Source organism: Rhododendron vialii, chromosome 4a (assembly GCF_030253575.1).
Source record: "Rhododendron vialii isolate Sample 1 chromosome 4a, ASM3025357v1".
NCBI classification, from domain to species: Eukaryota; Viridiplantae; Streptophyta; class Magnoliopsida; order Ericales; family Ericaceae; genus Rhododendron; species Rhododendron vialii.
Genome location: NC_080560.1, coordinates 32,299,048 through 32,325,275, shown reverse-complemented (window position 1 = coordinate 32,325,275; position 26,228 = coordinate 32,299,048). Strand labels below are relative to the sequence as shown.

At 38.7% G+C, this 26,228-nt stretch overlaps 2 protein-coding genes across 2 annotated transcripts; one reads left to right on the top strand and one right to left on the bottom strand.

Annotated features, from left to right (window-relative positions):
* Positions 1 to 820: 820 nt before the first annotated feature.
* On the top strand, positions 821 to 3,734 carry LOC131322790 (pentatricopeptide repeat-containing protein At3g53700, chloroplastic). The gene has a single exon (XM_058354258.1). It carries the CDS (start codon positions 1,145 to 1,147, stop codon positions 3,437 to 3,439), a length of 2,295 nt encoding a protein of 764 aa, XP_058210241.1. The 5' UTR covers positions 821 to 1,144; the 3' UTR covers positions 3,440 to 3,734.
* A 2,060-nt stretch (positions 3,735 to 5,794) lies between these two features.
* Positions 5,795 to 9,005, bottom strand: LOC131322789 (actin-depolymerizing factor 2-like). Its single transcript, XM_058354257.1, has 3 exons — positions 8,664 to 9,005; positions 6,333 to 6,598; positions 5,795 to 6,256 (listed from the first exon to the last, which is right to left on the bottom strand). The coding sequence occupies exons 1-3, from the start codon at positions 8,664 to 8,666 to the stop codon at positions 6,106 to 6,108; spliced, it is 420 nt and encodes a 139-aa protein (XP_058210240.1). The 5' UTR covers positions 8,667 to 9,005; the 3' UTR covers positions 5,795 to 6,105.
* Positions 9,006 to 26,228: the final 17,223 nt, after the last annotated feature.

Genomic DNA, 26,228 nt, shown 5'->3' with positions numbered 1-26,228 from the left:
GATGACTGGTAGTGTGGTTGCTCCGAAAGCTATTCCTTTCTGAGTCATCTGTAGAACAATCCAAGAAATCGTTAGTGGGATAAATCGAATAAGCTTTGAGTTTTTGTAATTCGTTTTGTTTTGGTTTAGTAAGAAATTCAAATTGTATGTTCTGTTTATTTAAAGTAGTAGTGATCTTGTTACTGAAAACTGTAAATGCGGAAGCACAAGTCAACTATTTAGGTGTAAGAACAAGTGTAATTATATATGTGTGTGTGTACATTTTTTTTAAAGGAGATTATTGTCATCATCATTGTAATCGGATCCTCTTTATAAGTAATAGGATGCTCTCTACAAAAAAGATCCGAGAGGATCCTGTTACATATTAAAAAAGGACAATGATACACCCACCGCTCCGGCCACCGCACGCTTGTCGGGCCCACTCCGGCGGGAATCGAGTGGGCTCTCGCAGGAATAAACGGCATCCAACGTGTGTAAGTGCTCGATCCGAACTTCCAAAAATCAGATGATCCGAGACATTAAAAAATGGAAGATTGGTTCGAGTACTTATACACTTCGGATGCCGTTAATTCTCACGTAGGCCCACTCGGTTTTTTTTTTAGAATTTTTGAAAGGTTTGGATCGGCCGTCCGGTGGCCTGAATGGGCTCGGCGAGCGTGCTGTGGCCAGAACGGTGGTTGGTGGGCGGTGGGTGTATCATTTTCGATTAAAAAAACAAGACAATAAGTCACAGCAGGAAAAAGCACCCCGAAACAAACATCGATAGCTTCGTAATGCAACCACGGATATTATCAAAAAATTCAGAACACAATTGTATTTTGAAACCGTCTTATGTACCCGAGGAACCGCATGTATGGAATGATTCTAGATGAAGTTCTGTCCGGAGCTGTGTTATTGAAGACCTTCTCTCATTGGATTATCCAATTTCCCCTTTAAGCTAAGAACAGGACGTGTATTCTCTCGAGATTCTCCTGTCTCCACCAGGATTTTTTCCGTACCTCATATTTTCCATATGAGCTCATAATTCCCCTAAGCCAATCCCCCCCCCTGTAATTCTTCTCTCTCTTTCGAATTGAGTCGCTCTAATCTCACTTTTTTCTAAATGAAGTTATGTAGCAATCTACATGTTTGTTGAATTGTCTAAATGGCTTTCTCTTCTTGCCTTCTTCAATTCTACCCTTTCACTCTCCCCCACACTCTAAGCCTCCCACCTCGTTCTCTCTCTTCCAAATCCCTCAAACCCATTTACACCATACCCCATAGGGAACTACTCACTTCCATCTCAGCCTCAACTTCACCTTCTCCCTCCCTAACCCATAAACTCCCACCGGACTTCTCCACAGAGCAGCTCCTCCACGCCCTCAGCCAACAAAATGATGAAACTTCTGCGGTTAACCTCTTCCGTTGGGCCTCCAAACAGCCCAATTTCAAACCCACTTTGCCCGTATACGAGGAAATCATTCGGAAGCTTGGACACCTTGGATCATTCGATTCAATGAAGCGAATCTTGAAGGATATGAGGGTTTCCAATTGCAGGCCCGACGAAGGTACTTTCTTGATTTTCATTGAGAGTTACGCGAAACGAGATTTGTATGATGATGCTATTGGGGTTCTTGATATGATGGAACAAGAATTTGGGTTGAAACCGGGAGGGTATACTTACAATTTTCTGTTAAATGTTCTTGTTGATGGAAACAAGTTAAAATTAGTGGCTAGCGTTCACTCCATGATGTTTGCTAGAGGCGTTGAACCTGATGTTTCAACATTTAATATAGTGATAAAGGCTCTGTGTAACTCCCATCAAATTAGGCATGCTATTTTAATGATTGAAGATATGTTTAACTATGGTTTGGCACCAGATGAGATAACATATACCACCATAATGCAAGGATATATTGAGGAAGGGAATTTGGAAACTGCGATTAGAATCAGGGAGGAAATGAAAGCAGCTCAATGCCCACTGAGCAAAGTAACTGTTAATGTTTTGATTCATGGGTATTGTAAAGAGGGTAGAATTGAGGAAGCTTTGAAATATGCAGAAGAGATGTGGGTTGAGGGATTTCGTCCCGATCAATTTACTTTTAATACTTTGGTGCATGGTTTGTGCAAGTCTGGACATGTTGAGCACGCGTTAGAGCTTTTGGATTTAATGCTTCAGGAGGGGTTTGATCCGGATGTCGTCACTTATAACACTTTGATATCCGAACTGTGTAAATCTGGTCAAGATGATGAAGCCGTGGAAGTTCTCAATCAGATGATTTCAAGGGATTGTTCCCCTGATACAGTGACATATAACACTTTGCTTAGCAACTTGTGCAAGGAGAAACAAATGGAAAAGGCCGCTGAATTTGCTCATATTATTATGAAGAAGGGAATTCTACTGGATGTTTCTACGCTAAATTCCCTCGTAGAAGGACTCTGCTTGACGAAGAATCACAAATTTGCAATTGAATTGTTCCATGAATTGAAAAACCAAGGGTGCCAGCCTGATGAGTTTACTTACAATATGCTAGTCGACAGCCTTTGTTTGAGAGGAAAACTAGACGAAGCTTTGCGCCTATTTAAAGAAATGGAAACATGTGGCTTCACACCAAATGTAATATTGTATAACACTCTCATAGCCGAATTTTGCAAGAAGAAGAGGATTGAAGAAGCGGGGGAGATTTTTGATCAGATGGAACTCGAAGGTGTTTCAAGAAATAAGGTGACTTATAACTCCCTTATTGATGGCCTTCGTATGAGTAAGAGAATGAATGAGGCCGCGGAGCTTATGGATCAGATGATAACGGAAGGACTTCAACCTGATAAGTTCACCTATGACTCAATACTCTCTCATTTCTGCAGAGCTGGCAATATGAAGAAGGCGGCGGACATAGTCCAAACCATGGCTTCAAATGGGTGTGAACTGGATCATCTCACCTACGGAACCCTAATACAGGGATTTTGTAAAGCGCGTAAAATCAAGCCTGCAACTAGGCTCCTTAGAACTATGCAGTTGAATGGAATGGCTTTGACCCCGCAAATCTATAATCCCCTAATCGAAGCCCTCTTCAAAGAGAATACAGAAGAAGCCATGACACTGTTTAGAGAAATGGAAGAGAATGGTCACCCTCCAGACGCCGTTTCATATAAAATTGTTTTTCGCGGGCTATGTTCTGGCGGAGGACCTATTGGAGAGGCTGTCGATTTCCTGGTTGAAATGACTGATAACAGACTAACACCGGAATTCTCTACGTTCTGTCTGCTGGCTAAAGGACTTTGTGTTTTATCCATGGAGGACACTTTAGTTATGCTTGTTGAAAGGATCATGAAGGCGGACAACTTCTCCGAAAATGAGGTGTCTGTGGTAATGGGGTTGATAAAAATCCGTAACTTTCAAGATGCATTGGGCACTCTTGGCAGGATTTTGAATAGGAGATATCCCAAGAGAGGTTACTAGGGAAGATTGATGCTGGGAAACCAGTATTGCAAGGTACAGCTTGCATTCCTGCTTGTTTCTAACAACGGAATATGCCAAGGGGAATGGTGGATTTTGAAACTATGGAGTACTCCACAGGATGAACAGAGTTCCCGGGATCCATTTGCTTTCAGATGTACTGGGAATGCGTTTATCGGCACTGGTATTCATGCAATTTGACTTTTGTCTAAATTCAAACTCAGTTTCTTTTTTCCTTACCAGCAACGGAATTTTAGTTGCTTTTCTTGTGGTACATAAATCTAATATCTGAACCACATGATTGTGTGTGAAATGACATAATGGCGATACGGATAATGAACAATTTTCCTCGTATTGAAATTTTTGATGGGTTGTTCTCAGGCCCATCCCTAAGATTTTCGGGGCCCTAGGCGAGCTTGAAAGTTGGGCCCTATGTATATTTTTCAAATTAAAAAAAAAAAGTTCACTCAAAATACAATTTTCCTACAGACTATAAAACATGAAACATGTTTTGTTACTTATCAAAAATAAATAAAAAAAATTGAAACTTGTTTTGTTAGTTCACATTTGAATGATTTAATTTAGAACTCGATACTAAAAGTTTAAGCTGAGTAATTTTAGGAACTTTGTTGAATGTAGTAGTGATTTTATAAAAACAAGTATTTCCAATTATGTGTACCATTTATCTCATAAGACCTTAAAAGATTATGTTTAAAGAGAAAATACCTACGAACTTTACTAAAATGTTGCTTGAGTAAAAAGTAGTACATCCAAGTTTAACCCTTTTTTTTCATCATGTTCGCTTCATGTAGTGTAAATCGAGTTTCTAAAGAAGATACAAATATGCTATTGAATATCTGACCAACTAATAGTTGTGAAAAAACAAACAATCAAGAAAGAAAACAAAATATTAATTAATTGTAGAGGAAAAAAAAAGAAGAAGAGATCATTTGAACCACTACATGAGAAAAAAAAACAGTAGTGAGTCATAAAGATACAGTAATATATGAAAATTAGGTGTCTTCTTTACAAAGATAGTCACCCCATTCCACAAGTCCTCCACAGCTATCAAAGGTTATTCGTTTGCATTCGAAGGAAAATCCTTTATACCTGACATTTTCGTACACACCAAATACCACAACTGAGGTGTTGTTTCTCATAGCTTTTTGGATTTTTTTGGGCGTTTTGCCTTTATTCAAAAAAATTCGCGTTAATTAGTTTTGCGTCAATTTTTTGTAAATTATTGATTCATCTCAACGAGAGGAATCAAAAAAGGGTAAAATAATTTTAGTTATACACTGATATTTGTGGAAATATCCAAGTTTTACCCAATATAATATATATAAACCTATATTCTCAAAAAGCATGTGGAGAGAGAGAGAGAGAGAGAGAGAGAGAGAGAGAGAGAGAGAGAGAACTAAATACAAAAACATAACTGAGGAATTTGAGTATGCAAATTGGGTGAGGCATGTAGATTAATTTTTATATATGTACACGTGGAGAGAGAGACACATGGGCGATAGCCAGGGGTAGAATAACAGCCAGGGGGAAGGTTTAATATTTTGCTTCAACTGTGTGCTAGTATGTGTGTTATAGAGAGAGAGAGAGAGAGAGAGAGAGAGAGAGAGAGAGAGAGAGAGAGAGGAGCGCACTTGGAGTTTCACGGAAATAAAATGAATTTAGGAGAGGAGGACGGAAGGTGGTTGGGACAAAAGAGTTTCAGGTATGCATGACCAAAAGCTAATCAACAACAAAAACCTACCTTCGCAAAATACAACAGCTGATGCTACGAAAGAGTTTCAGAGACTAAAAGCTACAAGATGTTCACGGGAAAGGCTCGAAACACAGATCCCAGAACAAAAATAGAGCCAGGACCAATGCACGAGAATATTAACAGGGATACGTGCTTGGAACACAGACTAGGACGCAAATATATCCCAAAACTATCCCCATGCGCATTACCGCTCCAAACACATCAAACTCTAGCGGCTTAAAAAGGCATCACCATTACCAACCACAGTCCCAAAAGTTTAGTGTTCAACTCCGGAACATGCCCTGTCACGGTCACCTAGAATGCAGTCATACAAATGAGTTTGCCGCCGCCCAAGTCCACTGTGCCCCATGTGCCCGACGTTAAGGAAAAATTCCCTACACGGTTGCTCAAACTAACAGCTATCTTTAGCATAAAACACATTCCAAACAACTATGGACCACAGATAAAATCTCATCTGGGAATTGAAAAAAGGGTAAATCAATGATCTAGGAGGAAGAACATACAGCTGTTTTCCCAACTTCTTGACAAAATTCTCGCAACAAAAAGCATGCCATCTTACCACTCCAAAAGGGGAAAACAACAGGGACCAATAAACCTTTCAGCTTGTAGAACAACAGGAGTCAATAATTTTCAAAACAAACTAAAGGTTTTCCTACCCCACAATCTGCAACATATTAGCTTGTAGAAGACCTCTACAAGTGAGACATTAAAACGTTTTACAAATAACAAGCCAACATAATATACCGGAAACCACAAATGTTGTTCAAATAAATAGGACACTGCACTTGGATAACCAATACCATATGTAGCCAAGTTCACCATCCCATAAACTATAAGCATCCACTCGAGTAAGGAAACTGCACGGAGATCTCCGTTTCAAGCCAACAAATCTTATTCAGTTGACACGGCTTTTAAAAACATCAAGACCCATCTCAGTTGGATCAGTAGCTTGCAACTCTACCTGAATCCCATCTAGCTCTCTCTTGAACCTGTCCTTGGAGCTAGCGTAAATCATTTTGCTTCTGACCCTTGACGTATCGGGTGACCTTCATAACTCAAAAAGGAACAAATCAATTAAGAAGAAGAATTTGAATGCTATTCTAAAAGCAAGAACAGACATACCATGCAATGAAGAAAATCCTGCTTTTGGGAACATTCTCCTCAGTGAAGTAGTCAAAGTCAAAGACAGCATAGCGGCACTCATCCGCAGGAAGACAAGCGGTGAAATCTTCGTAGCTTTGGCCCGGTTCACCAACCTTTTCCACAATAACTTGCTTCTGCTTCTCCTCTATCTTGTAAACTATGAAGCGGTAAGTTCTTTTTGCCTTCAGCTCCATGAACCTTAATTTGCAGTCATCGTGCACAGCCATCCCAGAAGCTGCATTAGCCTGCAGAATGTATAACCAGCACCGATATCCATTACCTCTAATAACTTAGAACATGTTCTAGTGATCCAGGAATGTTAGCTAGTTGTAAGTTGAAACCTTAACGGTATTTGAAAACCAGATCCATCCACCATTTAAAACAATCTTAACTCCCAAGACCAGTTCCATAGTAAAATCAAGCACTAAAATAGGGTTAGTTAGAGTTCCTAGCATACATGGGTTAAGGGCAGCCATATAGCAGAAAGAATTATCCATTGTGCTCAATTTGATCGACGAGAAAATATAAAAGCAATCAACTGCCTTGACTCGTTTGCATCACAAACCAACTACAAAAGACTTGCAGCTATATGATAATCCAAAGAGCAGCAACTCCTTTGGAGATCAGGAGGATGTTAACTATGTCACATGCATATACCGATTGCAGCACATTTTAGGATACAACTACTCAAAAGAAATGCACAAATGGCATTCCTTAATAAAAGGTCCGTTAAAACTTCAGGATCATAGTGCTTATCTTTGTCAGTAGATACATGAAACTCCTGATCATTCACGTTGGTTTCATGAGAAATTCACAATGCTGTTTTTGAAACATTGTGGGGCCAAGAAAGCAACAAGCTACACCCAGTTGAACTCAAAGCAGCTATGAAGGAGATCGAAACAGGGGGGGAGCCAAGTTACATTTTCCCAAATAACTATCCAAATAGGGGGGAGCCAAGTTACGTTTTTCCAAATAAATATTACGCACCCGCAAGAAGCATATTAACAGCGGGAAAACCAATAAATCTGTACAAGCCATTTCCTCCAATGCAACAACATTTTTCAATTATTTAATATAATTTTGAATTAGGTAATTACTAATTAGAATCCCCGTGTATAATATATTAGACCGCCATTTTTGGCATTTCATTGTAACATAGAGTATACAAAAATCCAAAAATCAGAACATAACATCCGACTCATGCTAGTTATATAGAGGTTAATTTATAATACGTGAAATAGGGGGGGCCTCCCATCAGGGGTGGACAAAAGGGGGTACCGGCACGTGCCCGGGCCCCTGCACAACTCTAAATACTCCCACTAGTTGTACTAGTTTTTTAGGTCAATTTGAAAAAGTTCTAAGCAATTGACTCCCTTTAATGCATAAAAATTCTTAAAATTACACTTTTGTGTGGGGAAAAAGCCCGTAAAATTCCATGTTATCGTCCATTTTTTGGTCACCCGTATAAAATTAAATGACATATCCATATATACAATTTTGTCTCTTCATCAAACCTAGCAATGACAATATATACCTATAAGTCATAAAAACTAGACTTTATTATTAATGTGAAAATACATGTGATTCGGGCTCCCCGCTAAGTTCAAATCACATGTCCGCCAGTGCCTCCCATTACCATACAGAAAAGATCATTAACTCGAGGGCCAGGAAACTAATAGTATTTCAAAACGTTGGAGACCATTACTCGTAAGGGATAACATGAAACATAGAATCATTAGAAGAATTTTCTAAAAATCATCGGAGCGTCACGGCCACCTGAGGCAATACAGCTCCGTCACCGTATCCAAAACACCACAAATATCGCTTTCTTATCTTACTTTTCATTTCCCAGTAATCAGCAAATAAAAGAAGAAACACGTAAAATAAAAATAAAAACTCAGCACAAATTTTCAGATCCATTTTCCAAATAAAACCACATGACAACAAAAAAAGAAAAGAAAAGAAAAGAAGATCGATATCCTAAAGAAAAATCCAACCAGATGATGAAACTCGACAGATCAAACTCAACTGATCACAAACGAACTACGGTACACAAAAACATCAAAGAAATCAGATACATCTGGTCAAATAAATCGGCAGATCTGAGAGCAAGCAAAGCATCAGCAGTAAAAACAACGATCGGCTACAGACACACATAAACCAGTTCAGTTTACAACGGATAGCATCATCGACAGCCAGATCGAACACAGATCAACACAGCAATCACCAGACCTACTTACAGACGAATAAACGTAAAAAAAAAAAGGGCAAATAAGTAAAATCGTAGCAAGGAGGAAGCATCGGTCTCACCATTTTCGGAAGACAACTAGATCGACGGAGATTTGAGGAGGAGAAAATCTAGAGAGAGGAGAGAGAGAGTAGTCCGATAACGAGGGCTCTGTGAATGAAATCGTTTGCCCCTTTTTAATCGGTGGCTCTTTTCCTTGGGAGGGGTACGCGTAAGGTAGGAACGAGCGTAGCGAAAGGACGCGGTGTGAGTGACTCGTCGGACGAATAAGACCACGCCACGTCAATTTTTTTTTTTTTGGTTGAGTGAGTGGAAGTCTTGGGTGTGAGGAGGGGAGTCGCGGCTTCGGTGGAGCCGGCTGACGAAGATCAAACAACCGACACGGCGCCGCCAGACCGTTGCTAATGGTACTGCTTATTTTACTAATGAAATTTGGGTAACCTTTTTTTATAGTCCAACGTATGGTGTCCCAAACAGACTTGCACACTTGGGACGAATCTCTATTAGACCGTTCCATTTCCGTTTCACTGGCTTATGCGCGGCGTAAAGTGGTTCCATGAGTTATATTGATGATGAGCTGTTTTGACTAAATAAGTTAGTTGGCTTACTTTTTGTCACTATTTAACAAAATTTACATTTATTATTTTCGCGTCAAATGTTTTTGAATTATTGATTTGTTTCAACAAAAGAAATCAAAAAGTAAAAAATTATGATCAATACTCAAATTTTTTGAATAAAAACAAAAAAAAATTAACTTATTTTTGTTTTTATTCAAAATTTGACAGCCAAAATTTGCATTTCGATTATAATTTTTTACTTTTTCAATTTTTCTCGTCGAAACGAACGAATAATTTACAAAAATTTAATACAAAATTAATAAATGTGAAATAAAAAAATAAAGACACAAAATAAGCCAAGTTAGCTTATTTAGCCAAAATAGCCTTTGGGATTCAAACTAAAACCAAAGAGGGAGCCAAGTGGCTTGGGATGAAATCATCAAGGTGTGAATTATGTTGCCAAACCAAGACAAAGGTGTTACATCATTTCTTTATCGTCGGGGTGTTAACTCATCCCCTCATTTACCTGCATCCAATCGGGTCTTATGAGGATAAAAAAAAAATATTTCGGGGTCTTATGTTATCAAGACCACCGGATCAACCCATGGGATGTGGGTAATTATATTGGACCCCTTATGTCTTAAGTTTTCTAGATATCATTAAACTAGGTACCTTTAAATTTTAGAGGAGCAAACTCCCACAGTGTGAGTCAACCAGTAAAATTGACCAAATTGAAACTACTACTTGCTTTTTAAGTCTTTACTATTACTATTTTTTGCTAAACGCCATATTCTCATTTGGACAACTTTCTTTTGTGAAAAAAATTCTCGTAAATAAATGTCTGGTCAGTAAACCTAGGCCTTCAAATAGATGCATTCTTTTCGTTCAAAAAAATTGGAAAAAAATGCATGTTTTCAAAGGCTTAGATTTCAATCCGGATATTTAGTTAGGGATGGAGGGAGTAACACAAATCCTATCTTACTCGTCTCTTCCTCTCTCTATTTTCAAAGCATTGTGGTTGCATTCATCATCTAAAATTCACCAAATCCATGCGAACATCACAAGAAATGTCACCTCCTATTGAGGTTAGCCTTAAAACCTTTTACCCATTGAGATTTCAAGAGCATTCTCTATTTTGTAGTACAAATTTTCAAGTGAAACGACCCTCATGCAGTCATGCTCAAGGGCATACATGAAGGTCTTTTGCAAAAATTTCTAAAAGATGAGGTTTCAAGCTTAAAGAATTCTTTATTTTGTGTAAAAGACCCTTACTTTTTTGGAAATTTCATAATAAAAAATATTTAAAGATTTTGGATCCAACTTTAGAGCTAGCTACAATGGAGTAGTACTATCTAAATTTAACAAATGTGTTAGGAGACATGTTTAGAAGTCATCACATGGAGCTTGTTTGGGGAACCCATTGAAAGCCACAATCAGGCAAATGGTTTGTTAAACTATTAGGTGTCTCGCTCTACACTAGTAATTAACTTATGCAGCATAATTTTTTGGATTTGTTTTTATTCAAATTTTTTTTGCATTTAAGTTTTTGGATTTTTTCTTGGATACTTCTCAAAATACTTGTGTAAAATCATAATTTTTTACTTTTCCAGTTCTTCTCGTCGAGACAAACCAATATTTCATAAAAGTTTAGCGTAAAACTAACAAATGCAAAAAACTTGAATAAAGACAAGACCAAAAAGTTATGGTGCATAAATTAATCATTGACGGAAACGGGGAGTCGTCTTAAGATTGCATTGTGGATGCTCTAAGTCATCAGGTAATCGTGGAACACGCAGTTAGGGAGAGGGATAGAGGAGAAGAGGGGGGAAAAGAGAAAGATGTGCTCATTTATATTTCATATTCGTATTGTTTGAACTACGTAACAGTAAAACGTGCTTCAACCACACCGTTGAATCGTCCATTGGCTATTGTAAATTAACAAACAATTGTCCCATTAAAATACATGACTTTTTTTTTTCATATTTTTAATCAAAATAACAGTTAGTTTTAAGACGATCCGGACAAGTTATGATTTCCACAATAATTTGTCTGAGATCGTCTTCAAGCTATGATTCCAGATCTACCAAAACATACAAAGAGGCCCATTTAGTTTTTGTTAAGGAAAATTCTAAAATCTAGTGAGTATGTGAATGTGTATTAAAGGGTATAAACAGTACTCAGAAATACGTGTTTTTTTTGTCTTCTAGTGTATTTATCGTCAGCCTAATGGGCTGACAACAGCAAAACCGTTTTGTTAATAGGTTAATAGGCTTGGCTTGAGCGGCTGAGTCAGAAAATTAGTACTGTAGATCTATTGATTGGCATTCACATTTCTCTGGATCTTTTCTTTCTTCTTTTGTGACCAAACATTTCTCTGGATCAACAGTGGCAAATTTGGATTTTTTCTCTTTTACAAAACTTTTCTGAAAGTTTTATAAGAGATTGGAATGTCATTTGGGCCCATAAAATGGCTCTCGTTCAACCAGCGTCAACCCAACGCTACCCTCTCTCTCTCTCTCTCTCTCTCTCTCTCTCACAGATTTCCTATTCCACTAATTAGTTGGCAAGCACATTCATTAATAGGGAAGAACACGGGGTGTTTCCGCTGATTAACAAGTTGCATGTGGGGCTACAAGTTATTGGTTTTATCATCATTCAGATTTTTTTGTGTTTGTTAGTTTTATGTCAAAATTTTTGAGAAATGATATTTATACTTCAAAAATTGATGTAGATATTCTAAAAAATAAAGGAAAGTGGCTTTGGAGTTACATTGATTTGGAGTGCCCACATCAATTTTTGGGGTGCCAATATCATTTTTCAAATTTTAATGTAATATTGGTTTGTCTTGACGAGAAAAATCGAAAAAAAAAATTATGACTTTTACACAAGTATTTTAAAAAATAGCTAAGGAAAAACTCAAAAAGATAGCTTTTGGACATTTTCAAAAACTTGTGTAAAAGTCATAATTTTTTATTGTTCCGATTATTCTCGTCAAGACGAATCAATAATACATAAAAATTTGACACAAAACTAACAAATGCGATTTTTTTTAATAAGGACAACAACAAAATTATGGTCCACAATTTGTCGGTTAGTGAAAACACCCTTTGAGTCGACTCAGGGTTACTAGAAAAGAAATGAATTTACGCACATGGGCTGAATACGGGTCAACTCATTATCTTTTAAAATTCTTGGGTGTTGATCATTCATCAATATCATTTGTTTAAGCACTAAGATAATTATATCCTGACATTTTATTAAGGTTAAATTTAGCCTAGTGTAATGAATTTTATTTGATTTCTTTTAGACTTTTGTTAGTTTTAGGTCAAATTACATAATTATCTACTCTTGAAAAGGACATTTAAAAATAAGAAATAATAATTTTTTAAGAATACCAAAAGAAAGGTCAAAAACAAAAATGTTACTACTTGTTTTTATCTTTTCTGAACTTTTTTGAAAAATATTTACCTTTTTTCTCTCAATGAGAAAAATTCAAATATTTTTATCCAACATTAGTAAACAAATATAAAAATAATTAATTAATTATATTTTAATTAATTTAATTTAAAATTAACAAAATCCTAAAAAGACAAAAATAAACTCAATTTTAATTAATTAGGTCAAACTTTAAAGGTGCTTTTATGATGACTAAAATTTGGATTTCGTGGTGAGTTCAAAGCAAGGTTATGAGTCTCATATCGTAATAGTTGGTACCTGTCATGATCCAAATTCGATGGGTAGAAATTTGTGACATGGCTAGTGATTTAAAAATCACCCCAGCCTGGATATCACACAACAAAAAAAAAATATTATCATTATTATTATTTTTTTATTCAAAACTCCCAGGACCGTAAATTAAAAATAAAATATTATATTCAGAGCTATCTAGCGTGCTAACCAATTACAACTTTAGAATTACATAATTGTGGCTCGCACACATAAACGCCACTTATTAACACATTATTTCCTTATTTAGCCATAACAACTGATATTTTTCGCACGTAACGGATAAGCCTTCTTTAACCCTGATTTCCTGAAAAGGTTTTATGAAACACAAAACCAATTCAATAAGTTACGATATACTAAGACCACATATAAACATATGATTAATAAGAAAAAAGCATAACATAATAATCTATCAGCTTGCAAAATCATAAGAGATGGAACAAACATATTCCAGTTGTAATTACCACAAGTGAGACAAAGAGAGATATATCAATCATCATCATAATCATCATATTATCATTTTAACCATCATAGTTTCACCTTGACCATCATCTTGGGCGGTAATCCGGTAGCCCGGGGAGCGACCCCAGCAAAATAATGGAATTGATATCAATCCAATGGCTACCCGGCCGTATCCTTTCCACAATCCATAAGCGCCAATTCAAACTTAGCTCGTTAGAGCTCTTCGCCCAGATGTTACACCAATATCCATTAAACTTCCTTTTAAGAAAATAAATCCCATGTCTTTTTATAAAAATCTTTTTCTTTTCACAATTATACTTATATAATTTATTTTTATTCAACATAAGTTTTAATAAAACAATCACAAAACGAGTTTTAAAAAAATAATATGTACCCAGAGTATATTCGTAACTCACCTTTTTGCATCCGAAATTTACCGTAAAATCTAGCGAGGCGTAATGGTCCCTCTCGTTTTAATTCTTTTTCCCTTCCTCCCCTATTTTCCTTTCTTTCTCTCTTTTTTTTTTTTCCTTTTTTTTTCTTTGCTCGGTGGTTGGGTGCCTTGTGTGCAAGTATGGTTTGTGTGGTATGATGTGTGAAGGGGAGGGGAGGGGGCCTATTTATACTTATAAACTACAAGATCTAGAACATTCTATCATATCTAGCCATATCTTATATTATCTAACAAAATCTAGAATTATCTAATAAAATCTAGAGAAAATCTTATATAATCTAACCATATCTTATATTATCTAACAAAATCTAGAATTATCTAATAAAATCTAGAGAGAATCTTATATAATCTAATAATATCTAATAAAATCCAATATTATCTCACAAAATCTATATCAAATCTTAGTGAATCCAAGTGTATCCATATCAAATCAAATAAAATCTCCATATCAAATCTTAATGAATCTAATAAAATCCAAGTGTATCTATTAGATTTCTAGTCTAGAATAATCCCACAAGGTCTAATTCGATTCCTTCCAGATAATTCTTTGAACTTTACGATTATCCGTCTCGCGGGGATTCTTGCCTCACACTCCTGTGCTGCGATGAAGTTTTAGAGGATTGGAACTATATCGAAAAATACGCTAATTCTAACGGTAAGTGGGCCTCCAAATATTAACTCTCTATTCTCTTTTTATTCTTTTTATCGTCTTATTGCTTGTAAAATTCGGGGTGTTACAGTACCGTATGGTACATATTGGTATTGTTCAAATTCGGTATCCTACACCTCTAATTTTATTTCGGTTCAAATACCGGCTAGTTTCAGTCAGTACTGAAGATACGAGTTAGTACCGGCCAATAGCGGACAGTACCAGACTACTTTAAATTTTTTTTTCTTCAAGTACCAGACAATACCGGATAAATATCGAACTGCTTTTTTTTTTTTAATAAATGCGTATATTATATTGTACTATAAATTCTTTTATGCGAGAAAATAACACTAATAGCGATAAATCCAAAACAGTACCCGGTATCTCAATGGTACCGGCATGTATCGTACCAGTAGAAAAATCTGTACAATATTCAGAACCTTGGTTCAAAGTGTATTATTGTTGCGCAAGATTATCGTTTCTCTGCTTTCTCTCTATCTTTTCTCAAACTAGGGTTTGGTTGGGTGGGTGGGTGGGTGGGTGGGTGGGGGGGGCTACTGCCTCTCACTTCCCCCTCCATCCTCCAGCCGACCACCCTCCTGCACCATGCTGCCTCCTTTAACCCTTTCATTTGCCCCTTTCTTCCCCTCTACCCCAGATCTACTCTCTATTGGAATCGAGATTCATTTATCTCTGGAAATATGCAACATACCAAAAATAAACAAGATCAGAAACTTAATGGACCAATTTCAGGCGTTCGAAAATTGGCAATCGAGACTAGTATTTTTATGAATAATACTATATCCTTAAAACAAATTCGTCCCCCACACTGGTGCTCTTGGGTCTCTTGAACGTTTTCCTCCCAGGATTACCCGATTTTCGAAGAATGGAAGTAGCACTACAATCTGTTCAACGGGCAAGCGTAATTAAACTTGTGCAGTACTCTTTCTCAGACTCAATATGAATTCAATGTATGTGCTTTATAATTTTTTCGGTGTCCAAAAAGAATGCAAATCAGCCCTATTTATAGTACATATGGTGACCTTTCATAGAAGGGAGGTGACTGATCGAAGACACACAATCAATTGGGATACAATGGTTAACGGCGAATGGATGTGAAAAAGAGACACACCACTTCGGCAACCCACGAGGTAATTGCTACCATGAAAAGTTACACCCATTGGGAAAATCACTTTTACCTTTAGAAATGATAAGTTCTACACTTAAAATTTCCAAACAATTTTTGTAACAAGAATACATGTTTAATGGGTCCACCATTAAACTATAAACCCATGTATATTCTTTTGTTTCCCACCAACGTGAATTTGACGTCCACCCATACCTCAACCAAACATCATGTGATTGTTTTGGAGGTCAATTCTTATTCACTCCCTGATTGGCACCCAAAATTGTATAATCTTGGTGCTCAAATCCTCTAACTTGTGTCTTTATTCTATTTAAGTAGTCGTTTTTTATCTCATAATGCACGTAAGGTATTTTTGTGTGTGGTTCACGTAAAACGTACTAATAAGGCAATTTTGGACGCCAATGGATGTTCCGGGATGTAACCAAGTGTTCAAGTGCCCGCGGTACATATTTCATCGTCACCGGATCCTAACGGCATCATAATGAGCCTCGAAGGACGTTCGGTGGAGAAGATGGCGAGGAGCATGCCAAAGTGTTTCAAGCGACGCATGAGCATGGAGGATGGCCATTAAGGGTAACCAAGAGACCAAGGCCACATAGCACACCTCCGCTAAGTCCCGTGGATCGAGCAATGAAGCATCGAAAGGTCGACGGGGCACCACAAGCCATGATGGGCCGAGCTAGACTTGTTCTGCAGTTCTCACACAGAGGTACCGGTATCTCGTTTTCATGGTACCAGTACCATGTTGCTGAAATGGAAGACAATTGAGTTGGTACCGGTACCTTATTTTTGTGGTACCGGTACCAATGCCCTTTGACCAGCTTTTTGTGCTGAACATTTCAACCTTCCATATATGGAAAGTTTCTACTTTAGGCATGTTTTTAGGATATTTTGGGGGGTCTTATGTCCATTGTTTAGCTGATTTGTAAGACTTATAAATAGCCTTTTATGCCATATTTGGCCATTATGTAATTTTCTACACTTTAAGTTTTTTTTTTTTGTATTTTGAGAGCACCATAGTTATTGCTTCCAAGCTTTGTCTTTAATTCCTCAACAACTCAAGTAAATAGTGGTTATATGTTTAATTCTCAAGAGTTAATGTTATAGCTACTTGTTGGATCTATTCATAAATCAAGTTTATTTCCGTATTTATCGGTTAATCATGTTTACCTTTCCAAGCATAATTTCTAGTCTTTTTGCTATGTGTGAGTAGTTGATTAGGCTCAGCCATGGGGTGATTAACGCTTCATGACTTAGGTTACTCTTGCCTTTCTCAACTCAAGACTTGAAGTTTGGTATGAAAAATGAGAAGGGTTCACCTTTTATGTAACAAAACTTGCCGATGTTAATCTTTGGTGATCATGTGCTTGCTCACATGGTTCCGGAGCGATGTATCGGTTCGTGTTTGCCAAGAGAATGAAAGAGCTCAATCGTTTTCCATATTACACTTCTAGTCTTTAATGGTTTCATAGCTAAATCTTCCGGTTGATAGCCTATGCCGTGCGATTCAACCAAGTTGTCATTGTGAATAGTTAGATGACTTAAGTTACGAGTGTTATGAACTTCTATGCCTTGCCGCTTGTTTAATTTAGTAAAAACTCATTTTCTAGTCTTTTTCATAAGAGTATTTTCCACCTTTCAAAGCAAAACCAAAAATTGGCCGTCTAAACGCCGCAAACTCTTACATCTAAAAATCCTAGCAAGCTATAAAGATTATCTCTGTGGGAACGATTTCGGACTTTTCGGTTATTATGCTTTCAACGACCTAGCCCTATGCTCGGGGTAAATCAACCTTTTTCAACGGTTAGGTTTTGGCACAGCACTCCCAATCTGCTTTGTTCTCTTCACAATTCAAAAAGAATTTTTCAAAAAATACCTCCTAGATTCCCTCTAGATTTCCCCTACTTCTAACATTTCTCTCTCTATCTCTCTCCACTTATTACCCCTACTATTTTTCAAAAAAAATTTCAAAAACCAAACCAAACATAGCAATTTCCAACACTCTCTGCCACCACCCACGCTCGAAACCCTCTGTTGGTCATTACAGATCCCCTTCCGCCATCCCCTCTTCCCCTCTTCCACCTCTCTTTCGCGGGTTAGGGCTTAGTCCGATTAGGCATTATGGTGTAGTGAGGGTGGCTTGAATCCTCCTCTGGAGAATAGTGACGGTGACCGGAGTTTTTTTTTGTCTTTATTCCCTCCGATTTTGGAGCGGTCTATTCCTTGCGTGAAACCTTTTCCACCCTTTGTGGGAGTTTCTGTTCCCTTAGTGAGTTGCGCGAATGGGAGGATGATGAGGTTGGTCAAATTACCGTTGCCATCTTCATTACCGTTCGCCTATTATCTTTGCGTGGAACTTCTTTTCATGTGCAAGATGAGTGCCTACCCAACCCATATGGATAACCCGAATGTTGAGGTTTTGTTACCTAACAGGGGGTTTCGGAATTTTTGCATTTGTAGCCTCCAGACAATTTGTTGTTCTATAGGAGCATACGATTGTCTGTTTAAAAAAACAACCAAAAAAGGTGAGTTCAAAGTGAGCTTACAAGTTGTCAATGGTACTATATAGGCTAATATAGGGACAGTAGGAAGCATGTTCTCATCAGAAAGGGTGGCGGGGAATAAGTAATAGTACTAGATTCAATTGGTAAACTAGATTTATTTTTTTTTTTATCCGCATTGGTATACTAGATTAGCGGATCGAAAAAAAAAAAAATGGAAGTTCTGGATTAGAGGCGAAATGAGGCTTTCAAAATGGGTAGTGATAATACCAAAATTATTTTTATTGATACCAAAATTTCAACACATAAAAGTCTTGTACACTGCATATGGTGCATTTCTTTTGTACGCTAGAGATTTGACACCAACAGAAATAATTTTGGCATTATTATTTCCCCTCATAATTATTTAGAGAATAATTTTTTGAGGGCAATGTTCATGCCTTACTCCTTATCAAAATTGTTTATAGAAAAGGGCGATTGATTTTGACACTTCTTTAACTTTCCCTACTCCTTATCAAAATTGTTCGCACTGTATTGCACTGCGCACTGTCTCATCCGTTGGGAACAATTGAAGTGGGCGCGCACATGCAGTTCCCAGATGGAATCGGATCCTCTCCCGTCCAAATTTTGGACCGAAGGAAAAAGTTGTACAATCTAAATCATACATTGGAACTATCAATAGTTCGGATTTCCTCAATGAATCTCTGAACAAATCTAAACTATTGATTGCAGTAATAGACGGTCTAAATTGCGACTTTCTCCTCCAGTCCAAATGAGAGGATCCGTCTCCTTACTTGATAGTCTCGCCTTCAACATAATCTTTCAAAATGACTCGCGCTCTTGCTGTCAACTTTTGTACCATACTGACACTCTCAATCCTTACTCTTATGAATTTTAGTAGGTTATGATGTGTTTCAAAGACATTGTTACGCTCGCACTTCCGCTCACGCACGCGCAAACAAATTATGGGCTTAGAGCATTCACAATGTAATAATCAAAATTAAAAAATTGTTAAAATTAGCAATATGTGCTTAAAAAAGTGTTCACATTGTAATAATCAAAATTAGCAACCTCCTAACCAATAATCAAATTTGGGCATTTGAATAATCAAAAGTAATAATGTGAGACTTCACACTGCTAACTTTAACAACCCTCTAAATGAATAATCAAAAACTGACATGGCAAGTTTTGATTATTCACTTTTGATTATTATATTGCGGATGCTCTTAGGTCACACCCTTCTATTTTGTTTGCTTCGTACTCCCTCGTCGTCTTATATTACTTGATTATCCTATATTTTATTTTGAGTGTCTCATAGTAAAATGAGGCCCTATGCATTTTATAACAAGTTAGGCTCCGTTTCCCTAACCCAAAAGTAGTATAGATCACAACTTTTTGGTTATTCCTTTTGTCGAGACAATCAATGATACATGAAAGTTTGGTGCAAAATTAAAAATTAAAAAACAAACGCTTATTAATAAGGACAAAACCAAAAAATTGTAGTCAACTTTTTGGTTCGCACTATAACTTTGCGAAAAGGGGATCTCATATATAGTAGTAATAAATTAACTGCAAATTGATAGTAGTATTTATTAATTAAAAATCGTGTAATATCTTTCTGTTGATTCCTGTTACGTCGTCATCTCCGGTATTAAAGATTCATCCTCCATAATTTTGATTAGATATTCATGCACCAAGATTCGAACGATCTATGTGCCAGTTCTTCAAATTCTTCTTCCAAAAACTCTCAGATCTGGAGGATGGAAAGTGATGGAGGAGAGGGGAAAACTCTCAGATATGGGATCGAGAGAAGAACATCCACGCGTAAAGCCTTCTCCTTCCGCTCACGTATTAGAGTGGTTAAAACCCGGGGGTGAAAAAAACAAGAAGAAAAAAGAGGGGGTGCCGCAAGGGTTTCTTTGGGTTTCAAAGGGACACAGCTCCTCCCCAGTTCGTGTAAATGGATTGGACTGTCCTGTTAGCCCACTTTTTGGCGCATTGTAATGATTGAAATTGTTTACTTTTTAGATCTCGTTGAGAGCATTAACCACGTCAAAAATTAAGTTACTTGAATATCGTTTGATACAATTTCTGAGCATATTTATTTATATTGAAAAAAAAGAAGAAGGATTACGACACAGGATCAGTACCCATGAAGGATACAACACGAGAGTGGAGAGTTTTAAGAATGTCTAGAGAGAGAGAGAGAGAGAGAGAGAGAGGACAGGCCAGAGATGGAGGTGGATGGATCCCTGTGATCAAGAGCCACAGGGTTCAAACTACCAATGGAGGCGGGGCTCCGGAGATCTTTACGCTGTTTGTCGACAATATTCCGGACAACAAAGATGTACAGTGGTTACAACGAACATTCAACAAGTTCGGAGTAGTTAAGGATGCTTTTATCCCATGGAAGAGAAGCAAACGTACGGGGAATAGATTTGGGTTTGTCAGGTTTCATTGTCATGTTTCAGCTTCCATGGCAGTGTCTAGATTGAATGGGTTATGGGTGGAGGACAAAAAGCTATTTGTCAAGGAGGCAAGCTTCGGTCGGATTGCTAAGATGAAGGAATCTATGGTTCCTGAAAGCAGAGAGCTGGCTTACAGGAACAGGGGCGGACCAAACCAAACGGCTAATCAAGGGATGATTAAGAAGGCTGGCCAATTGGGGCCAGTGGGGTTTTGTAAGCCTACTGGCTTGTCTTTTGCCGATGTGGTAAATGGCGAGTCCTCTAAACAACCCAGCACTAATGTCTCGATTAAGATCAATCCCGTCGGGAATGGGTGGCTTTTCCGGAGCGCGGTGGCGGTTATGCACAGAGTGGTTCCATTGATGACTTTAAAGGTAAGTTTCGGATTGGAAACGGATAAGGTTGCTGATTTCAGAGCTCTAGGAGGGAGGTCTGTTCTAATAACTTTCCAAAGCCAAGAAGTTAGGGACGATCTTATTAAAGGGCCGTGGATGAAAAGATGGTTCGAGGTGGTGAAACCATGGAGTGGAGAACCAGCTAGCCATGAACGGTTTGTTTGGTTAGGCTGTCATGGGATTCCTCTCAATGCATGGGACAACACCACTTTTCAGAGAATTGGTGAAATTTGGGGTCATTTTATCTCAGTGCATGAGGATACATTGAGAAGTTTGTCTTTTGCACAAGGGAAAATTTTAATAGCAACGGAAGAAGTTTCCAAGATAGAACGGTGGATCCAACTGGTGGTTCAAGGAGTTCAGTATGACATTTTGGTTAAGGAAATCTCTTCGTTTGTTAACCCAGATGACGTTGAACTCCCAAGTCAGGTGATTCATCTTGCTCACAAATCGAGTTTCAAAACCCAGGAGCAGGTTGGCAATGGCTCTGTTGCAAAAAGGGTGGTGGAAGAAGATGATGACATGGCAATACTTCCAAAGGGCAGAACCAATGATATAGAAGGGGTAGGTGAGGGTGCAGGGGACTCTGACTATGCTACGGTTCAAGGGGAGGAAAAAGGTCATAGGGTTGGTGGCCCTAAGCATGTGGCAACAGATGGGCATTTAATGGTTGACAAAGGGGACATGGAGTTGGTTTCAGAAGATTTTGAATTGCTGGCAGAGGAGTCAGTTGGTCAAGAATCTAAGGTGGGCCTCTCGGTTGGTCAAGAATCGGAATTGGGCATCTCAGTGGTCCAAGAAACTGAATTGGGCCTCCTGGCCCACTTAGACTTAATTCCTCCATCCAAAGTCCAAAACAAAATTCAGACTTCTATTAAACCAACTGAGGGGCCAGCGGGTCATTTAGGAGTGGATGAAGAGCTGGATTGTAGTCAGAGGGGATGCTCTCCTTTAGGGCTTCGAACTGCTAGCCCTCAGTTGGGCATGTTGTCTCCAGTCTTGAAGTCAATAGAGGGCAGCTCTTCGAACCAGTTGGCGGTGAGAGCTTCTCAAATTCCTGGCATTAACCTCCTGGTGGACCTCAACAATATGGAATGCAGGAAAAGAAGGCGAAGACAGCTGAAGAATCTGCTAAGGATCCGTGAGGATTTGGATCGAGATCCTAGCTCGGAGGAAAGGTCTCATTCGTCTTCAGAGGATTTCAGCGAAGTAAGCCCGACAATTGTTAACGAGGTCAGAGCTACTATGGCCATTGGAGGTGAGTTGGATATCAATTTCTTACCTGATGATTCTGAAACTTTAAAAAGAATGATAGAAATGGAGATTAAGGAATACTCTCTAGTGAAGGAGAGGGCGGAAGGGAATTAGTTATCTGTGTAACTAATTTGTGGAGCTGTAAGAAAGGTATTATTTGTTTTAAATGCAGATTATAACTTGGAATATTAGAGGGTTAGGGAGTATTGTTAAAAAACGTTTTTTGGCTAAGCTTATTAAGAAACGGAAACCGGATATGATGTTCGTCCAAGAGACCAAATTGGAGGTAGTGGAGAGTTTGGCTATTCAAAAAATCTGGGGTAATGCCAATATGGAGTTTGTGTGTTCCAACTCGGTGGGTGCGTCGGGGGGTTTGCTAATTATTTGGAGTAAGGATTTCTTTATTGCTTCGAATGTTGTGGTCCAAAGATCATTTATTCTCATGACTGGACTGCTATACAATGAATTTCCGTGTTCGATTGTAAATGTGTACGCTCCTAGTGATTCTGTGGCTAGAAGGGTACTCTGGGGGGAATTGGTAGAGCTTAAGGCTGGTTCAAATGTCCCATGGTGCGTAGGAGGGGATTTCAATGAGATAAGGGCGATTTCTGAAAGGGTGGGATGCTCACGTCTCGATAGGGGTATGAGGGAGTTCATAGATTTTTGCAATGGCATGGAGCTGATAGACATTCCCATGCTTGGCAGAAAATACACCTGGACCAATTATCAAAACCATGCTATTCATAGCCGGCTGGACAGATTCTTGGTTTCTCAACAGTGGCTTGAAAAGTTTAATATTCTGCAATGGGGCTTGCCGAGGCCAATCTCTGATCATTGCCCGGTTACAATTAGAGATGATAGTAGGGATTGGGGTCCTAAGCCTTTTAAGTTTATGGATATTTGGCTCTCCAACCCGAAATGTATGAGTTTGGCCAAAGAAACATGGAATGAGGTACAAGTGGTAGGGTGGGCTGGATTTGTTCTCGTCCAGAAATTGAAGGCCATGAAAGCTAGGCTGCGAGTCTGGAACAAAGAGGAATTTGGGGATGTCAACTCTGCCCTTCAGGACAATGAAGCTAAACTCCATCAGCTTGATATTGTGGCTGAAGGCAGACCACTTGATCCAGAGGAAAAGGCATTGAGATGCAAAACCAAAGCAGAATATTGGAGACTCTATAAACTTTCTGAATCATTATGGAGGCAGAAATCACGAGTTAGGTGGCTCAAATTGGGGGATAAGAATACAAGATACTTCCAGATTATGGCAAATAACAGATTTAAGAGGAATTTGGTTGGGTCCATCAAATTTGATGGCAGAGTAATGGAGGACCCAATGGAAATTAAGGAAGCTGCCGTAGTCCATTTCCAAAATAACTTCGCAGAAGCAAGGAAGGTGAGGCCAACGTTAGGGGGACAGTTTCAGAGACATTTGCCCGGTGATGTATCATTACAGTTGGAAAGACCGTTTGAGGAAAGGGAAATTGTGGCGGCTCTAAAAGGGTGTAACAGTCTAAAGGCTCCAGGTCCGGATGGTTTCAACTTCTCGTTTATCAAGAAATGGTGGGAATTCATGAAGGACCTCATAACTCAATTCTTCTCAGAATTCCATCAGAATGGAAAGCTCACGAAAGGTATTAACTCTACTTTTGTAGCTTTGATTCCTAAGATTGATTGTCCCACTACCTTTAAGGATTTTAGGCCTATAAGTATGGTGGGAAGCATTTACAAGATCCTATCCAAAGTGTTAGCTAATAGGCTTAAAGAACCGCTATCTACTATCATTGGTGAGGCTCAAGCTGCGTTTGTTGGGGGTAAACAAATATTGGATGGGGTCTTGATTGCCAATGAAGCTATTCATAGTTGGAAACACTCTGTTCAAGGAGGTCTCATTCTTAAATTGGATTTTGAAAAAGCATATGACTGTGTAAATTGGGGTTTTCTACTTTATATGCTTAAGAAGGCAGGTTTTGGGGATAAGTGGTGTGGGTGGATCAGAGAGTGTTGTTCCACAGTTTCTATGTCTGTTTTGATTAATGGGTCAGCTACACAGGAGTTCCAAACTCAGAAAGGATTGAGGCAGGGGGACCCCTTATCTCCTTTTTTGTTTAACGTAGTAGCTGAAGCACTCAATATTTTGTTGGAAAGAGCTCGAGAGAAAAACATAATTAAAGGCGTCAAGCTAGGGAGTAATGGAGTGACTATTTCTCACCTTCAGTTTGCCGATGACACAATCCTTTTTTGCAACAATGATTTGGAGGAGATGGGGAACATTAAGAGAATTCTCAGGTGCTTTCAGTTAATGTCCGGTTTGAAGATCAACTATTCTAAAAGCTCCGTTTGTGGTGTAAAGATTCAACGGGAGGATGTTCAAGCACTTGCACGAGTGATGGGGTGTAGGGTGGAATCTTTGCCAATTAAATACCTTGGGCTTCCGTTGGGTGCTAATCCGAGGAGAATCAAAACGTGGGAGCCTGTTCTAGAACGAACTCAAAAGCGGCTAAGTATTTGGAGAACGAGAACCATCTCTACAGGGGGCAGGCTTACGCTTATCAACCACAACTCTAGCACTCTGCCTATTTATTTCATGTCCCTCTTCAAAATGCCAGTGGCAGTTGCAAAAATGCTGGAGAAGTTACAAAGGCAATTTTTTTGGGGAGATACACCGGATAAAAAGAAAATGCACCTGGTCCATTGGGAGAGGATTACTCTGAAGAAGGAAAATGGGGGATTAGGGATTAAAAGATTGCTTCAACAGAACTTGGCTCTACTTGCTAAGTGGTGGTGGCGATTTAGTAACGATAAAAATTCCTTGTGGGTAAAGGTTATTCGTGGGAAATATAATCTGGATCGGAGGAGTTGGCTCCCATATACTCCACTCTCTGGATCAGTTTCTAATATATGGAAGGACATATGCTCAGTTGGGGAAAATGACTCGGTTCTTGGGTTTTCTATTCGGGAGGGGTTCAAGGTGCAAGTAAACTCTGGCTGCGATACACTATTCTGGGAGCATATGTGGTTGGGCAATACTGCGATTAAGGATGAATTCCCAAGACTATATGGTCGTTCTACCCAACAGAATGAGGTACTAAGTAATATTTGTGGAGGAGGGAGTCATGGTGACTGGAATCTGTTGTTTAGGGGATCTTTGCGTGTACGGGAGCATCACCAATTTGAGGAGTTGAAACAAAGATTGAATGGGGTGACCTTAGATCCTTCAAAATCTGACTTGATGCAGTGGAACTGGACGGCAAACAAAATTTTCTCTGTTAAGTCGGTCTATCAGAAGTGGGAAATGCAGTCGCAATCACGCCATACTACTCTGGGATCGGTGTGGAGAAATTTGAGCCCTCCTAAAGTGGAAATCTTCTCATGGATGGCCATTCAGAATAGAATTGCAACACGGTCGATTCTTCTTGATAGGAATCTAATCCCCGAGGTTCACTTGGCTGCATGCCCCTTGTGTGCCCTTCATGTGGAAACTCCTCAACACTTGCTATTACATTGTCGATTTTCGTGGGTGGTATGGTCCGAAATTCTGAATTGGTGGCACATCCAGTGGGTTTGTCCAGCCTCATTGGAAGAGTTAGCAAGTTGGTGGTTTGGGAATAGATTCCGAAACTTGGAGAAAAATATTTGGGAAGTGTGTTTTTTTGCAACGTTATGGTCAATTTGGTTAACAAGGAATGGGTATATCTTTAACAGGGTAACAACTGAGGCTGTGGAGGTGGCGGACCTAATTAAAACTAAGGTAGCCATGTGGACGAAGGCCAAATTTGACATCAAGCTCTACACGGTAGAGGACTTCAAAGGATATTTGGATGGGATCCGAAAAGTGAAATTGTAGGGTGAGGTAGACAAGGAGGGTAGTCAGTGAGGTGTTCCTATCCAATCTTGGTTGGATATAGCTCTGTAGTTTCATGTAATAGTTACTGTTTTTGATCGATGTACCCCGTCGAATTTAATAAAAAGTTTCGTTTGCCGAGCAAAAAAAAAAAAGGATACAACACGAGATCA